The 19,379-nt window shown below is 36.0% G+C and overlaps 2 protein-coding genes across 2 annotated transcripts in view; one reads left to right on the forward strand and one right to left on the reverse strand.

Annotated features, from left to right (window-relative positions):
• Positions 1-4,632: 4,632 nt before the first annotated feature.
• Positions 4,633-4,977, forward strand: LOC128558023 (uncharacterized). Its single transcript, XM_053546771.1, has one exon. The coding sequence runs from the start codon at positions 4,633-4,635 to the stop codon at positions 4,975-4,977; it is 345 nt and encodes a 114-aa protein (XP_053402746.1).
• Positions 4,978-5,531: 554 nt separating this feature from the next.
• LOC123549116 (kinesin-like protein KIF28) overlaps positions 5,532-19,379 on the reverse strand; it is a 463,589-nt gene continuing 449,741 nt past the window's right edge. The window contains 1 exon segment of the mRNA XM_053545663.1: positions 5,532-5,776. Coding sequence (XP_053401638.1) covers positions 5,687-5,776 — 90 coding nt within the window. The 3' untranslated portion in view covers positions 5,532-5,686.

Raw genomic sequence — 19,379 nt, forward strand, 5'->3', positions numbered from 1 at the left:
AAAATCCAGCAATTATCTTTTTTTTTCGTTTTTATTTTGTTACTTTTGATAAAAAGATCATAATCATTGAATAAACAAACTTGTAATTTCTCTTATTAAGTTTTGAATAATTATTTTATAGTGAGAATTGCTTTGCTATAAGAGTTATATTTTAATTGGCCAGGACATTACTCAACATGACTGAGCAATCAAAATTAGTATCTTATCAATTAAAATAATTTTGTGTACATTCTGAAAAAAGACTTAAAAAAAACAACAGCATTTCAATTAATAAAATGCAAAACACAGGAAATAACCAATTTACCTGTAGGCAATAAAATTTATGATTCTCTGACAATAATTAGGCTACATGTCAAGTCTACAGGGGTTTTATGGACCCTTATCAGACTGGACCAGACAGGATCTTGTATATTGGGGATTAAAAAGTCTGGTATTTGAGGGGGGGTCACTTATATAGGAGATTTTCTTTGCCTTTAAAGGCAAGTGTGGCCGGGGGCCGGACTGACACTGCATGGTAAGCAATCACAATAGCTCACCCTGTGCTCAGGTGAGCTAAAAAAGGCCATAATTCTGACAAAATGCTTTTCTTGACCTACATAGTCACCAAATGTGCAAAGTTCCAAAGTTATAGTTGATATTGGTTTTAAGAAAAGGTGGACCTAAACAAAATTTTAATCAACACCTACGCCGAAGATCAAATGACGACAATACCTCATAATTTGTTTTTCAAAAATCAGAGAAGATATAAAGGTTGTGTAGACAGTAGGGAATGAGAGGAGGATGGGGATGTGGGGAGAGGAGACAGGGCATGAGAGGTATGAGTAAACATGGGAATAGGGAAGGGTACAACAAATACTAAGGAACAAAATTTGACATAATTTAATGAGACTTGTAAAAAAGAATTTATGGGTTTAGAGTCAAACTATTATGATTAAAGTCATATGGCAACTTTTCCAGGGGGAGGCTGTGAGGGCAGAGGTGAATGTGAGAGAGACACTGAAAACCAATATGACATGGAAAATACAAGTTAGTGTAATGGTGTGTAACTGGGGGAAGGGTTTAAAATTTGGGGAATACTATTATATGCAGCTGCATGTTGCCAACCTCTCATAACCATATGTGTGCCGGCATGTTGTAAAACTTCCATAACCATATTTTTGTGCCGGCATGTTGTAAAACTCCCATAACCATATTATGTGTGCTGGCATGTTGTAAAACTCCCATAACCATATTTTGTGTGCTGGCATGTTTTCAACCTCCCATAACCATGTTACGTGTGCCGGCATGTTGTAAATCTCCCATAACCATATTTTGTGCCGGCATGTTGTCAACCTCAAATAACCATATTATATGTGCTGGCATGCTGTAAAACTTCTATAACCATATTATGTGTGCTGGCATGGTGTAAAACTCCCATAACCATATTATTTGTGCTGGCATGTTGTCAACCTCCCATAGCCATATTATGTGTGCTGGCATTTGGTAAAACTCCCATAACCATATTACTTGTGCTGGCATGTTTTCAACCTCCCATAACCATATTATGTGTGCCAGCATGTTGTCAACCTTCCATAGCCATAATTTATGTGTGCCGGCATGTTGTAAAACTCCTATAACCGTATTTTGAATGTCGACATGTTGTCAACCTCCCATAACCATAATTTATGTGTGCCGGCATGTTGTAAAACTCCCATAACCATATTTTGAATGTCGACATGTTGTCAACCTCCCACAACCATAATTTATGTGTGCCAACATGTTGTCAACCTCCCACAACCATATTTTGAATGTCGACATGTTGTCAACCTCTCATAACCCACAATTTATGTGTACTGACATGCTGTCAACCTCCTATTTCAATATTACGTGTTCACATATTGTCAACTTCCTATTTCAATATTATCACTGTGCTCATGTTGTCAACATCTTATTACAATATGTTTGTATGTTGTCAACCAATAAAATTCATACATTGAATAGTACACTGTGTCTTATCCCCTATAAAACTTAATTCAAAAGTTTTTCAATGAGCACAACACATAGAAGAGTAACTAAAAGTACAGTTATTGTCTGAGGTATATTACTGACAAGAAGATGACAGTAGTACTGTCGTATTCAAATACAATAACTCAAACACAAAAATAGTTTCAAATAACCTATTAAGTATTAAAAAATCAACTTGTTATTAACCAAGACAACTGAAGCTTTCTTTGAACAGTCTTCAACAAAACCTTACTGAGAAACTCTTCAATATAGTATTGAAGATGTGAACAAAATTTATTTGTTCTGAACTTACTCTAGCAAGTAATTTAGAGTTGAAAAAAAAAGTATCTTTTCATATCGGGAGACGACCAAAATCCCCTTCACTGAAAAATGACAGGGTGTTACAAAATCCCCTTCATACTTTTGCAAGGGGTATCATAATCCCCTCTGTGATTTTTACTTATTTCATCAAGTTCAAATACAACTATACACAATTTAAAAGTCTATTGTATAAAGCACATAAATACAATGCCTTTAGCAAACATAATATAATTTAGAGCACTGATATCTATATATCTATAATGTTAATCACAGAGGGGATTATGATAACTCCTGCAAGTGTTTGAAGGGGATTTTGTAACACGCAGTCATTTTTCAGTGGAGGGGATTTTGATATACACTCTTTAATATCAATGACCTGTTCCACTCCACAATGGAATAATAGTCAGATGACTAGAAAATACTGAACAATCTCAATTCAACAAGAAACACTCAGTAATGTAAAGAAGTAATTTCTATTCTAGATAAAAAATACTATAAAAATATCTGTGTAAACAACATAAATACATGCAATATATGAAATTCTAGTATGGAACTACTTCATGTTTCTTATATAATTACTGTCCATACTTCAATCTTTATATTCATCTAGCAATTATGAGATTTGCACATCAACATTTTATACTGCTTTCTCTCTGATATTAGTGAATCTTGTTACTTCTTATGCATGGAAGTAGAGTTGGGTTAAACAATTAAAACTGCAGTGTGCCAGACAACTCTCCACAGCTGTATTAAAGTATAAAGGGAGATAAATCAGTAATTAATGGTAAACCACTCATTCCCATCTATTATTCAGATGAAAATGTAGAAAATAATTTTACTAAAAGAGACAAAAAAAAATCAGGAAACGTTATCTACTGGTACTGATGATAAACCCGAACAGAAAATAAGGTTTTTTACCTGTAACTTTTTTATTTCTGCAAATTGTAATCAACGGTCGGCATCAAAATAAAGCTTAACCTTTGCTGAAAACTTTATATAATTCAAATTTACATTTAGTAAACAAACTCACACGAAGTGAGGCCCTGAAAGGGGTATGTAAAAGGGGGACTGTATGAGCGTTGACTGATGATAAGTTCAAACACTTTGTCATTTACAAAATTTTCTTGGTATTATTATATTGAAACTTTCCCCAAAAAGCTGCAACAGTCATTCCTGATCAAGTAATGAAGAGTTACCAAATGTCAGGCCTTCATGTTTCGACAGTGAGCATGTGCAAAAAACACCCTCTTCCCCAGTAATTTTGGATAAATATTTTTTATACAAATTTATGTAAGTCATTTATTTATACAGAATATTCACCAATTTTGTTTTTGTTTACACCAGTTGGTGTTATAAGTGGAAACTATTAGATGGTGTGTTCAACTTTATAAATAACCGATTGCAATCGAATATTTCCAAGGGGGTCGACTTTATCATCTGTCCGGGTTTATCATCAGTACCAGTATCTGGCAAATTTTTCAAAAAATGTTTTTTTTTTGTATATCTGGATGAAGCGTGATGAGATATGAGACGGACAAACCAACAACTATATGCTTCCCCTTTGGGGAACATAAAAATTAAATGCAGTTTGTAGAGTAAAAAGACAAAAATGTTAAGTGCAAAACCTGCAGCAGCATGTAAACATTAAAAATGCAAGAAGATAAAAAATAATCCAACTATAGGATGTACAAATCAATCCATATCTCACCCGATTAATAATTTGTTTATTCAAATACCAAAACATTTATATTAATCACAATCAGGTAAATGTTTCATTTCTTTTCACAACCTATCAAAATTAAACATGAGGGTCTAGTTGTTAACTGCTCATCTGTACATAGCTGTGCTTTATCTATACAGCAGGCACAGTAACCTAATTGGGAACAGACAGATTGATGACAGACTGACTAGAATCCAAATTTGGTAAAGACAGTCTGATGACAGACAGTCTACAGAACTACTGGTAACCAAACTGGGTACAGACAGACAGATGATACTGACTTGTAACCAAATGCAGCGCAGACAGATGATACTGACTGGTAACCAAATGCAGCAGTCAGACAGATGATACTGACTGGTAACCAAATGCAGCAGTCAGACAGATGATACTGACTGGTAACCGAATGCAGCACAGACAGATGATACTGACTGGTAACCGAATGCAGCACAGACAGATGATACTGGCTGGTAACCGAATGCAGCACAGACAGATGATACTGGCTGGTAACCGAATGCAGCACAGACAGATGATACTGGCTGGTAACCGAATGCAGCACAGACAGATGATACTGAATGCAGCACAGACAGATGATACTGACTGGTAACCGAATGCAGCACAGACAGATGATACTGACTGGTAACCGTATGCAGCACAGACAGATGATACTGACTGGTAACCGAATGCAGCACAGACAGATGATACTGACTGGTAACCGAATGCAGCACAGACAGATGATACTGGCTGGTAACCGAATGCAGCACAGACAGATGATACTGACTGGTAACCGTATGCAGCACAGACAGATGATACTGGCTGGTAACCGAATGCAGCACAGACAGATGATACTGGCTGGTAACCGAATGCAGCACAGACAGATGATACGGACTGGTAACAAAATGCAGCACAGACAGGTGACTGGTAACCAAATGGGGTTCAGACAGACTGATTGGTAACCAAATGGGGTACATACACTGATGATAGACTGATTGGTAACCAAATGGGGTACATACACTGATGACAGACTGATTGGTAACCAAATGGGGTACATACACTGATGATAGACTGATTGGTAACCAAAATAGGTACAGACAAACTGATTGATAATCAAATTGGGTAGATAGCCTGATGACAGACCAGTAAGTGCAAAACAGTATTACAATGAAACATTCAAAATACAAACATTTGACAAACAAGAGCTGTCTAATGACACCATGCTTGACTATTTGAAGCCTTTCCACCTAATATTTGTTTAGATACAAAAGCTTAAGCATAATTTTCTAGGTTGAAAATGGGTTTTATTTTTGCCAGAATGTAAGCTAAAGTTGTTCTGTGAGGTCATCTTATGATGTGAAAGACATTTGTGAAATTTGAAAGCATCAGAACTAGTAGTTTTAGGGAAACCTGTTTGCATGCAAGTGTTTTGTGATGCAGGTCGACACTCAAAGGATGACAACAAAAGCTCTACTAGCTGAAAAATTTCAAATGGTCAAGCAAAAAACACTTCAAGTTCAGAACAGTCGCAATTAACTGTGTAACTCCTATTTTATTTTTCAAGAGATATAGAATTATAAAGAACAAGTTTTGAACATTTCTTTAGTTTCCTAGGTTCCTTTGTATTCCAGTTTTAGATTAAACTAATTTCTCTGCATGATGTTTAACAATCTACTGAAGGAGACAAGCTGAACTGCCTTCCTTTCGCCCACCTTCTGCAGAACGAACAGCGCGACCATTTTTCCCCTGTGACTTTTCTTGCTGTAATACAAAGACAAGTAAAATTTATAGTGATGATCATGTACAAGAGAAACTATGTTATATCTAAACTGATAAATCACTGCCTTCAATAACTGCCAATAAATGTGGGAATGCTCAAAATACCCCTGGTCATAATTCTGTCGGGTCAAAAATGACATAGTGATCAAAACCCTCTCAGCAGAAATAATAAGGGTTTGGCAAAAAAAATTAACAGGTTTTAATGTTAATGAATGCTACATTTTCTTTGTTTCATATCATCACCAATATAACAAACCAATTCGATGAATTGGTATCCCCCGCCGAAAGGGTTTGTGGTGAGGAATTGCCAAAAAATATATCCGTCAAAAAGTTAAGGATACTGTGAAATCATTATTATTCGTGGGGGATTAATTTTCGTGGATTTCGTGGTTGAGCTCAACCACGAATTTAAGTCCCAACGAACAAATTATGCCCACGATAATTTTTAATTGTACGCAAAGTCGCCAAAATTGACACCATAGCCGTTCGATCTGATCCGTAGTTGTATGCATGCGGCAGTATACTAACCTGCAGCTTTCGTGTAGTTTATGGAATCTCCATCAATGATAAACATAAGTATGCGTGGAAACAAAACCGACTATTTCATTTAGAAATGTACCCGTGGTTTGTTTATGACATGTTTGTCGAAGTGAAAGTAGATACTAAATAAAGAAGTTTGACGTAGCGTCACGTGCTAACTACACTATAATACGGCTGTTATATGATTTTTTACGGCCCCGCTATGCAAATTTTATACACTAACCTTTATTTTAATGACATGTAGTAAAATACTACGACTTTGGAACTATTAAATATTACATATTAATTGTAAGACTTGTATCCGATGCATTTATACCTAATTCAGATTACACATTTCTCGGCAGGAAATAACACATGCACAAGTTCAACAGCTTGTAATTTTAGATGCAGACGCGCATTCCTTTTGCCAAAAAAAAGTCGGACCAGTTTATAATACTTTATGTAAGAATTATTATGGTTATACTAGCACTACATTATTTAAATCTTTAATAGTATGTTTTAATTTGCGGTAAAATATGTAGTTCTTGTTTAAAACATGATCAAATGATCAACTTTATATTTGTTTCGATTATGAATGGTAATTGTGCAAGGTGCTACGGTTTTGACACTTTTTAATTGGCGCCGACTTTTCTCATTGAATATTTCACAGTTCTAAAAAGTTTTACAAATTAGGGTTCGTATAATTATAGATAACGCAGTCGTAAATTGGCACATGATCACTCGCTAATCTCCCGCGGCGTTGATTGCAAATTCGGTAACCATGGTAGCGCTGTTTGACACGTGTAGGTTTCTCATGTAAGGACAGAAGTACTAGTAGATCTATTCCTGTGGAAATTATGATTTCTTTTTGATTTTTTTTTTCAAAAATTGAAAATCCACGAATTTACGTCCCCACGAAACAGCCGTTTTGGTCAAAACCACGAAATTTCGTGCCGACGAAATTAAATGATTTCACAGTAGTACTAAGAAGCAAATAATTTCATTAGTCAAAATCAGTTTAACAGAAAATTAATGTTTTAAGTGTACATAATAAATGTATATTATGTTGATCCTGACTAATGAAATTATTTTGAATGGAATATGTTTACTGTAATAAGCTAAGCTTTTAGAATAAAATGGAGTTACTTGAAATGTGAGCTTGAAGTGTAACTGGAATGAAATATTGTCTTCGTGTAGTTTGGCACCAAGTTCACATGTTTATAATAAATGTTCATGGAAAAGAATGAAAGAAGTTTAATGAAATTCTACCAATATGGCTCCGGACGTAGAATTTTCATTAAATCAAGGGCAATAACTCTAAGGAAAATTGACCAATTAAAACTAGATGCCCATGGGCAACATGTCGGGCCCGCCAGCTGTCAAGAGGACTAGGAGTTGCACATGACACCCTGTCTCATTGAGGCAAACATTTATGCTAAATAAAAAATGACTGCAAAAAGTTACAATATAAGTTATTTATAGTAACAACAAAAGGAAGTAAATCTTTACAAAAAACTAAGTCCACAAAAAAATCCTTACCAGTAGAGATAGGTCAAAATACACCTCAAAATTGGATGTAACATTCATATTGTACTATTCATAGTAACAACAAAGGGAAGTAATTCTAGGTTCTTGCACATGACATTCCGTCTCATGATGGTGAACAACTATGCCAAGCTACATCAAAATCCCTCCATGCATGAAAAAGAAATGCTCCGGACAAAGTCATTCTTGTATCTGACCTTTGACCTCTAAGTGTGACCTTGACCTTACACCTAGGGTCCTGATTCTTACGCAAGATACTCTGTCACATAGTTGTGAACATTTGTGCCAAGTTACATCAAAATCCCTCAATGCATGAAGAAGAAATGCTCCGGACAAAGTCAATATTGAATTTAACCTTTGACCTCCAAGTGTGACCTTGACCTTTGAGATAGGAACCTGTGGTTTGCGCAGGACACTCCGTCTCACTGAGGTTAACATTCATGCTAAATATAAACAAGATTGCTCCATGCAAGTCAAAGTTATGGTCCGGACAAACAAATCCGGACGGACGCACATACACCGAACAGCTATTTGGACAACTATGTCTTTGCTTCCGCAAGTGGACTCGACAAAATTGACGGGCATCATCTTCATATTTATTTCAGGTTTCATGAAATTCTACCAGCCTGTTACTGAGAAATGGCTGCAGACGTGGATTCTTCATTAAATCAAGGGCAATAACTCTAAGGGAAATTGACCAATCCAAAAAAAAACTTAACGGGCATCATCGCAGTATGTTGGTTCATGTTTATTTCAAGTTTTATGAAATTCCACCTGCTAGTTACTGAGAAATGACTGCAGACAGACGGACGCACAATGCCATTTCAATTATTATACCCCACACCCGATTTCATCGGCGGGGAATAATAATTTTGCACATCTGTCATTTTTTTTTTTTTTTACAAAATCTATTAAAGGAATAAAATATAACAAGAGGGCCATGATGGCCCTATATCGCTCACCTGTTATCATTGCACTTGAGGGCAAGAAGGTCCTCAGAAAAAATATCTAAGTCCAAAGGACAGTAACAACAAAGGCAAGAAATTTAACCGAAGAGATAAAAAAAATTCTTACAAGGTACAGACATGTCAAAATACACCTAAATAATTGGAGGTACAATCCATATTGTACCACAGAAAAGTGGTCTCGGTTTTTCCCTACGGCCAATAATAAAAAAGTTACTAAAAATAAGCTATTTATAGTAACGTAAAAGGGAAGTAATTAAAAAAAAAATTATTGTAAGTGAACAAAAGAAGGATCTGCCAAATAAATCTGCTGACATAAATGAAATTTCAGATCAGTTTCTTCATTAATTACGGAGATATACCCATTTTAATTTGAAATAAAGGGAGGTAATTTGACATAAAATCAGTCCATAGTTATCTACCCTGATTGGCTCAGTCCAACTAATGACAATAATGAAATTTCAAATAAGTCCTATAAGTACTAACTGATATAAATCCATTTTGATTACAATCAGGGGAGGTAATCAGATATAAAATAACTCTGGAACCTACGATTGGATCTGATTTGTCATAGAATCCAAGATTTATTGTTGTTGAAGATATTCTGGAAGTTTGTATCAAATAAAACCATAAATGAAGTCTCTATATGGCTGCAAAAACCAAAATAGCCAATTCTGGACCTTTAAGGGGCCATAACTCTGGAACCTATGATGGAATCTGGCCAGTTCAAGAAAGGAACCAAGATCTTGTGGTGATACAAGTTGTGTGCAAGTTTGGTTAAAATCAAATCATAAATGAAGCTGCTATTGTGCAGACAAGGTCAAAATAGCAAATTTTGGCCCTTTCAGGGGCCATAACTCTGGAACCCATAATGAAATCTGGCCGGTTCGATAAAAGAACCAAGATCTTATGGTGACACAAGTTTTGTGCAAGTTTGATTAAAGTCAAATCATAAATGAAGCTGCTATTGTGCAGACAAGGTCAAAACAGCTAATTTTGGCCCTTTCAGGGGCCATCACTCTGGAACCCATAAGGAAATCTGGCCGGTTCAAGAAAGGAACCAAGATCTTATGATGATACAAGTTGTGTGCAAGTTTGGTTAAAATCAAATCATAAATGAAGCTGCTATTGTGCAGACAAGGTCAAAACAGCTAATTTTGGCCCTTTCAGGGGCCATCACTCTGGAACCCATAAGGAATCTGGCCAGTTCAAGAAAGAAACCGAGATCTTATGGTGATACAAGTTGTGTGCCAGTTTGGTAAAAATCAAATCATAAATAAAGCTGCTATTGTGCAGACAAGGTCAAAATAGCTAATTTTGGCCCTTTCAGGGGCCATAACTCTGGAACCCATAATGGGATCTGGCCAGTTCAAGAAAGGAACCGTGATCTTATGGTGATACATGTTGTGTGCAAGTTTGGTTAAAATAAAATCATAAATGAAACCGCTATCGTGCAGACAAGAAATTGTTGATGGACGGACGGACGGACGGACTAATGACGGACGACGGACGAAGGGTGATCACAAAAGCTCACCTTGTCACTATGTGACAGGTGAGCTAATAAAACATACAAGCAATTTTTAGCTAACCAGAATACGTAGTGTGAGCTATTATGATCACTTACCATCCATTGTATTTCATTCATCCCTGATTCCATTCAAATGTAAAAAATTGGAATGATAATTTGAAATTTTGCCTACCGAGGGCATTTTGACTACCCATTGAGGGGATTTTGACTACCCCATCAATTTTGCTAAGGGGATTATGACCACCCTGTTATTTCTTTTGAGAGGATTTTGAATACTGTGCTATTTTTCAGTCAAGGGGGTTTTGACTGATGGGATTTTGATAGACACTCAATAAATGTATGTATAGTTTTCTATTGCTCAGATTGTATTGCACCAATTTACAATTACAAATTTTCTCAGTGAATACAGAGTATAAATAACCTGCCAAAAATTTAACTCTTACATCCAAGTCATTTTACTCTGGTGCAACAATGTTTTTATGAAAAAGCTCATAAATGAAAGTAACTACCATACTTAATCAAACTTATTACCATTCCTTCTATTTAGGTAATATCTTGCATAACAAACAGTATACATTTATGAAATCTCTTACATGTTTAGTCAAATATTTTGATATATTACATTAAAATTTCAACAGAATCCAGTAATGCAACATTTTATTAATTTTACTACACCTACCCATTTTTTGAAAGTCACAAAAATACACAGAAATGTCTAGAATTTACAAACAAGCGAGTTTTGCTATAAGGCCAGAAAATCTTGACAAAAATTACCCTGCCATACCTAAAAAAAAAAATTTGCTTCACAGTTTACCATATATCAGTGAAAATTCAATATCTTCACCTTTCAGTTCTGTTTTTTTCTTGGATTTTGAGCCATAATGAAGAGCCACCAACCTTTCGAAAGCCTCAGATGGAGAATTTTAAATCCTAACTGAGGTTTTGACAGCCCCATTTGCAAACAAGAGCTCTGCCAAACAGAGCAATATACAACTGAAGGTTATATCAGAGCAGGACAGGAATAAAATTTAAAGACCTAGAAGCCCAATGGGCAACAATGTCGAGTCCATTATTTGCTGACACACAAAGTCACAAAAAATACTTATCAGGTACAAATATGTCAAAAAACACCTAAAATTTTGAGGTATCATCAATGTTGTACCACAGTAAAGTGGTTCTGTTTTTTCCTGTGCCAATAATAAAAAAAAACAGCACCATCTTGCGGGTGCTGACACTCATCTGATTTTTTTTTTGTATAACAGAAAAATTGTCCTACCCATGATTTTCTAAGTCCAAAAAGGGCCATAATTCTTGCCTCAGCCTTTGGCACAGATGAGCTAAAAAGAACACCAGGTGCACAGCTTCACATGCTATAAAACAATCCTGTCTTAAGTTTTACGATTTAGATCAAATGTTTTAAGATACATGCGACACAACCTTTTATACCCTTTTAGCACATTTTTTATTAAGTCAAGGGCCATAACTCTGGTCTGCTTGAGTGATATTTCTAACAAAACCCCAGATGCACAACTTCACATGCTGAATAATATTCCTGTAATGTTTCATAATCCTAGGTCAAATACTTTTTGAGATGCATGCGACAGAACTTTCAGCCCTTTTTATGCCTATTTTTTACCAAATCAATGGCTGTAACTGGTTCTGCTGTGTGAGATCCTAATTAAAGAGCAGGTGCTCTTAATAATTCTATGTTCTTCTAGAATGATAAGCACTTTCAAGGAAAACATTTGATCACTTACTGGTTGAAAGACATTAGTCCTTGACAAACAATACAATTTAACCAGTTACAAAAAGCTAAAATATATGTGCCACTAAACAGGATATATTACGCATTTTGTAAAGTCAAGATGTTTTGAATACTAATACTCAGTGCATTTTATGTTTACTTGTTGATTTTATGAATATAATAATGAAAATACATTGTGAAGACATTTTGCAACTTCTTGCTGGCTATGACCGACTTATGCAATAAAATTGTATGAATCAATGAATCATATAGATCTACTTCAATATATATAAATCAATATATCTACAACAAAGAGCAGGATGACTTATAGAGCATGGTAATTAGTATTTGTTAGTAAGAAAGTGCAGGTAATAAACAACAGTGAGTAAAGAAAAAGTGCATGCCTACATAATAACTAATAATTATGATGAGGAAAATTACATTTATTTGCCACGATAAATACATTTGCCTTTATTTTTCAACATTTTATGAGGACTATGAAAAGCCGTAACTTCAGACCCATGGAACAGAAACATTTCACTATTACAATATTTCCCAAGAACTTACCAGTTATATAATCAAGAGGCCACCTTTTTGAAAGCCTTTTATTACCAAGGATCAAAGAAACCAAGGTAAACATGTGTGTCAAGTTCAGCACTAAATGTCAAGAAGGCAGATTATTGATGTCAACAAACAATACAATAAAAGGTGAAATTTAACATTAAATTTAACCATAATTTAGCATATAAGCCATTCTTATATCACTGAGAAAAAGTAGCACTTTACCATTATGATAACATGATGTGAGAAACATATAATTACTACATAACCCATGAAGTTAAATATTTACACAACATACCCAACCTGTGCTGTTATTTCCTAGAGATAACCTGCAGTAACTGCAGTATCGACATACCCAACTGGTGCTGTTATTTCCCAGAGAGAACCTGCATTTACTGCAGTGTCAACATACCCAACTGGTGCTGTTATTTCCTAGAGATAACCTGCAGTTACTGCAGTATCAACATACCCAACTGGTGCTGTTATTTCCCAGAGAGAACCTGCAGTTACTGCAGTGTCAACATACCCAACTGGTGCTGTTATTTCCCAGAGAGAACCTGCATTTACTGCAGTGTCAACATACCCAACTGGTGCTGTTATTTCCCAGAGAGAACCCGCAGTTACTGCAGTATCAACATACCCAACTGGTGCTGTTATTTCCCAGAGAGAACCTGCAGTTACTGCAGTGTCAACATACCCAACTGGTGCTGTTATTTCCCAGAGAGAACCTGCATTTACTGCAGTGTCAACATACCCAACTGGTGCTGTTATTTCCTAGAGATAACCTGCATTAACTGCAGTATCAACATACCCAATTGGTGCTGTTATTTCCCAGAGAGAACCTGCAGTTACTGCAGTATCAACATATACCACAGGTGCAGTATCAGCATACCCAACTGGTGCTGTTATTTCCTAGAGATTACCTGCAGTTACTGCAATATCAGCATACCCAACTGGTGCTGTTATTTCCTAGTGAGAACCTGCAGTTACTGCAGTATCAACATACCCAACTGGTGCTGTTATTTCCTAGAGAGAACCTGCAATTACTGCAGTATCAACATACCCAACTGGTGCTGTTATTTCCCAGAGAGAACCTGCAGTTACTGCAGTATCAACATATACCACTGGTGCAGTATCAGCATACCCAACTGGTGCTGTAATTTCCTAGAGATTACCTGCAGTTACTGCAGTATCAGCATACCCAACTGGTGCTGTTATTTCCCAGAGATAACCTGCAGTTACTGCAGTATCAACATACCCAACTGGTGCTGTTATTTCCTAGAGATAACCTGCAGTTACTGCAGTATCAACATATACCACTGGTGCAGTATCAGCATACCCAACTGGTGCTGTTATTTCCTAGAGATTACCTGCAGTTACTGCAGTATCAGCATACCCAACTGGTGCTGTTATTTCCCAGAGAGAACCTGCAGTTACTGCAGTATCAACATACCCAACTGGTGCTGTTATTTCCTAGAGATAACCTGCAGTTACTGCAGTATCAACATACCCAACTGGTGCTGTTATTTCCCAGAGATAACCTGCAGTTACTGCAGTATCAACATACCCAACTGGTGCTGTTATTTCCTAGAGATAACCTGCAGTTACTGCAGTATCAACATATCCCACTGGTGCAGTATCAGCATACCCAACTGGTGCTGTTATTTCCTAGAGATAACCTGCAGTTACTGCAGTATCAACATATCCAACTGGTGCTGTTATTTCCTAGAAATAACCTGCAGTTACTAGTTACTGCAGTATCAACATACCCAACTGGTGCTGTTATTTCCCAGAGAGAACCTGCAGTTACTGCAGTATCAACATATACCACTGGTGCAGTATCAGCATACCCAACTGGTGCTGTTATTTCCTAGAGATTACCTGCAGTTACTGCAGTATCAGCATACCCAACTGGTGCTGTTATTTCCCAGAGAGAACCTGTAGTTACTGCAGTATCAACATACCCAACTGGTGCTGTTATTTTCTAGAGAGAACCTGCAGTTACTGCAGTATCAACATACCCAACTGGTGCTGTTATTTCCCAGAGAGAACCTACAGTTACTGCAGTATCAACATATACCACTGGTGCAGTATCAGCATACCCAGCTGGTGCTGTTATTTCCTAGAGATAACCTGCAGTTACTGCAGTATCAACATACCCAACTGGTGCTGTTATTTCCTAGAGATAACCTGCAGTTACTGCAGTATCAACATATCCCACTGGTGCAGTATCAGCATACCCAACTGGTGATGTTATTTCCTAGAGATAACCTGCAGTTACTGCAGTATCAACATACCCAATGGGTGCTGTTATTTCCCAGAGATAACCTGCAGTTACTGCAGTATCAGCATACCCAACTGGTGCTATTATTTCCTTGAGATAGCCTGCAGTTACTGCAGTATCAGCATATCCCATTGGTGCAGTATCAGCATACCCATCTGGTGCTGTTATTTCCCAGAGATAACCTGCAGTTACTGCAGTATCAGCATACCCAACTGGTGCTGTTATTTCCCAGAGATGATCTGCAGTTACTGCAGTATCAACATACCCAACTGGTGCTGTTATTTCCCAGAGATCACCTGCATTTACTGCAGTGTCAGCATACCCAACTGGTGCTGTTATTTCCCAGAGATGACCTGCAGTTACTGCAGTATCAACATACCCAACTGGTGCTGTTATTTCCCAGAGATAACCTGCAGTTACTGCAGTGTCAACATACCCAACTGGTGCTGTTATTTCCCAGAGATGATCTGCAGTTACTGCAGTGTCAGCATACCCAACTGGTGCTGTTATTTCCCAGAGATGATCTGCAGTTACTGCAGTATCAGCATACCCAACTGGTGCTGTTATTTCCCAGAGATGACCTGCAGTTACTGCAGTATCAACATACCCAACCGGTGCTGTTATTTCCCAGAGATGACCTGCATTTACTGCAGTGTCAGCATACCCAACTGGTGCTGTTATTTCCCAGAGATAACCTGCAGTTACTGCAGTGTCAACATACCCAACTGGTGCTGTTATTTCCAAGAGAGAACCTGCAGTTACCTGCAGTTACTGCAGTGTCAGCATACCTAACTGGTGCTGTTATTTCCCAGAGATAACCTGCAGTTACTGCAGTATCAACAGTTAACATTGTATCACAATTTATTGTTGAATTGAGTGATAACAAGAGCTGTCGGATGACAGTGCGCTCGACTATTCGAAGAATTGATTGAAGAATGGGGTCAAAATATTTCCATAGATTTTCAGACAAAAAAAAAAATGGATTAAACAAAAAATGTTCCTGTATTTGTGGATTTCGATTAGTCTTGCAGTAAATGGCAATGTGTGACCATGATGGCAAATATGTTAAGTTATACGTTAGGCAAAATATGGACTTGTATAAAAAATTTAACTAATTTCCAAGTCCAAAAAGGGTCATAATTCAGTCAAAATAGTTGACAGAGTTATGTGCACTTGCCTACAGATGTAAATCATGTTGATATACTAGTGTTAAAAGTTTCAAAGCCACATACTTCAAATAGTTTTGACAAAAATTTCAAAGTCCAAAAAGGGCCATAATTCAGCCAAAATAGTCATCAGAGTTATGTACTCTTGCCTACAGATGGAAATCATAATGATAAACAAGTGTTTAAAGTTTAAATGCCATATGTCAAATAGTCTTGACAAAACATGGACATATACGAAAACAGAACAAATTTCCAAGTTCAAAAAGGGCCATAATTCAGCCAAAAAAGATGACAGAGTTATGTACTCTTGCCTATTGATAGAGACTATAATACTGAACAAGATATAAAAGTTTCAAAGCCATATGTCAAACACTTCACACAAAATATAAACTGGTATGAAAAACTTAACCAAGATTTCTATGTCAGAAGGGGCCATAATTCAGCCAAAATGCTTGATGGAGTTATGTACTCTTGCCTACAACTGGACATGATGATGGTAAACAAGTGTTGAAAGTTTCAAAGCTTTATCTCAAAAGACTTTGTCAAAATGCAGACTGGTACGAAAAACTTAACCAAGATTTCTAAGTCAAAAAGGGGCAATAATTCAATCAAAATACTTGATGGAGTTATGTACTCTTGCCTACAACTGGACATGGTGATGGTAAACAAGTGTTGAAAGTTTCAAAGCTTTATCTCAAAAGACTTTGTCAAAATATGAACTGGTACGAAAAACTTAACCAAGATTTCTAAGTCAAAAGGGGCCATAATTCAGTCAAAATGCTTGACAGAGTTATGTACTCTTGCCTATAACTGGATATGGTGATGGTAAACAAGTGTTGAAAGTTTCAAAGCTTTATCTCAAAAGACTTTGTCAAAATGCGGACTGGTACAAAAAACTTAACCAGGGTGTGACGCCGACGCCGTGGTGAGTAGGATAGCTCTACTTATTCTTCGAATAGTCGAGCTAAAAAGTAACAAGTGCCAAAACAGTTACAATATAAGTCAGTCACAGTAATTTAGTTTAAAAATACTCTTCTTACTGTCAGTTTTCACAATTTAGACTGATTCAAAGGTCATAACTGTGAAGATATTTATTCAAACTGGCTGGTTTTCATACTAAAATCAGTTATACAGACATTGCGACACGACATAGTGTCAAGAAGATTAGATATTACTTTTTAAGAAGATACTGTACTACAATTCATATATGTTATCGGCACTAGATTATTGTTGTACTTTGTGGGGGACAGGAAATAAGTGCATTAACTCCATATATAAGCTTCAGACAATGAATAAGACAAACCGAACTCTACATTATTTAATGAACTGAAATGGTTATCATTTAGAAACAGGTGTCATTATCACGCGGCGGTTTTGGTGTCTAAAGCTCAGAAAAACCAAACACCAAATTATATAAAAGATATGCTAAACTTTTCCAGCAACAACGCATATAGCCTTAGATCGATTTCAAATAACAATTTAGTTACACGTAGACAACGAACTAATTACATGATAGCTTCTTTTTTTTATATATCTCTGCACATTATTAGAATAACACACCTACAAATATTCGTTCTCCAACATCTCTAAACTTATTTAAAAGTCACTGAAATCTTATAAATTTGTTACATGAATGTACCAATTAAGGTGTTAGATTAAATGAAGTCTTTGACTGTAAAACTTAACTCTGTTTCCCGTATAAAGTTTAAAGCGACTAACACACACATTGTGATTTGTAATTTTTAAAGTAATTTATCACCGAAAGGCAAAATGCCGCCACTGTTTCATATATTTACATGAAACATAATTGTTGACCAGTTTATAGTTTCCAGAAGTACGGGAACATTCGATTTTTTGCTGTTTTTCTCATGAACTTTTATAAACCATTACAACGCTTTATTTTGTACACATTGATAAATATAGAACGAGACGCTACAGTATTTTTAGACGGCAGCAAACCAAAATTTTAAGTTCGCATGTAGTTTGATGGTTCAATTTATGTACTTGTCTACCGATTAGGGAAGTCAGCATGATTTACTTTGACTTATTTAGGTAGGAACTATTATCGTACTGAATAACACAACCTTAAATAACGGACCATTCAATTATTAAAAGTATACAAACATCGATCACCTCAAAACCGAACTATAGGTAGCGCACAGTATTATGGCGCTTAGAAGTGAAAACAAAACAATAACATTAAATCAAGCCAATACACTATAAGTTTACGATTAAGTCAGTGATTACCCGTTAGCCGAGCTGTTAAGGTATTCGTATTATACCATTTCATCGGGAGTTCGATCCCCATTTTTTTCAGTTTGCATTACATACTTTGTGTATGTTTGTTTTTCTCTGGTTTCTAATTTATTGTTTTATTTCTTATTTTCGTATAAAATTGGTAGTATCTATAAATCAATCAATCCTAAAATTATGACCGGGCAATGCTTTTATTATAAAACTGATAAAACTAACTCGTACAGGTTTAAAAATATCACAGGAAAGCTTAAAAAACATTAGATCATATTAAAGGTCAAGTGTATTTAGATACAATTACGTGTCAATTGTGACATATAATTTTAGTGAACATGTTAGAACTAGATTTACTAACTCGTTTTGTCTTCATTGAATTGTATTGAAGAAAAAAAAAGAAAAAAATTAACGAGAAATTACTGACTGCATCGTAAACGTACTCACAAAATAAACAAACGTGTTTGTAAACATGGACGGTTTCAAACTGAAGGGGATCCATGATAAAAAATAATGACAAAATACAATACATATCGCATATCCGTAGCCCTGACCAACCTATAAAACGGGCCAGTCTATTTTATAAGTACAACAACACTGTTGACCCATTTAAACGAGGAGTACTAATAAACTTTGATAATGTGGCAGTTGAGTCTAATAAGTCCAGGGGTGTTCAAAGATAATCCGTCATAGATCTATTGCAAAGCAATTATTGGATTTACCTGTATTGAACAATAAACAATGTCGATTGTATTCAGGTCAACTGCCACATTATCAAAGTTTATTAGTACTAATAAACTTTGATAATGTGGTAGTTGACCTCAAATACAATCGACACTGTTTATTTTCTAATTCAGGTAAATTAACAGGTAGGTATAGAGTTATTAAACAAACATTTGCTATAATAAAGGAAAAGACTCGATAGCACAGAGTACTAGCACGCTTGCCTTCCAGTATTTTATTCTAGCGTTCGTAGGTTCGAGACACTTTAAAACATTTTTATAAATATTTTTCATGAATACATTT

Source organism: Mercenaria mercenaria, chromosome 6 (assembly GCF_021730395.1).
Source record: "Mercenaria mercenaria strain notata chromosome 6, MADL_Memer_1, whole genome shotgun sequence".
NCBI classification, from domain to species: Eukaryota; Metazoa; Mollusca; class Bivalvia; order Venerida; family Veneridae; genus Mercenaria; species Mercenaria mercenaria.

What these genes read in the sequence shown, in the direction of transcription:
- LOC128558023 (XM_053546771.1), top strand. Translation starts at nt 4,633, where the DNA reads ATGCAGCACAGACAGATGATACTGACTGGTAACCGTATGCAGCACAGA.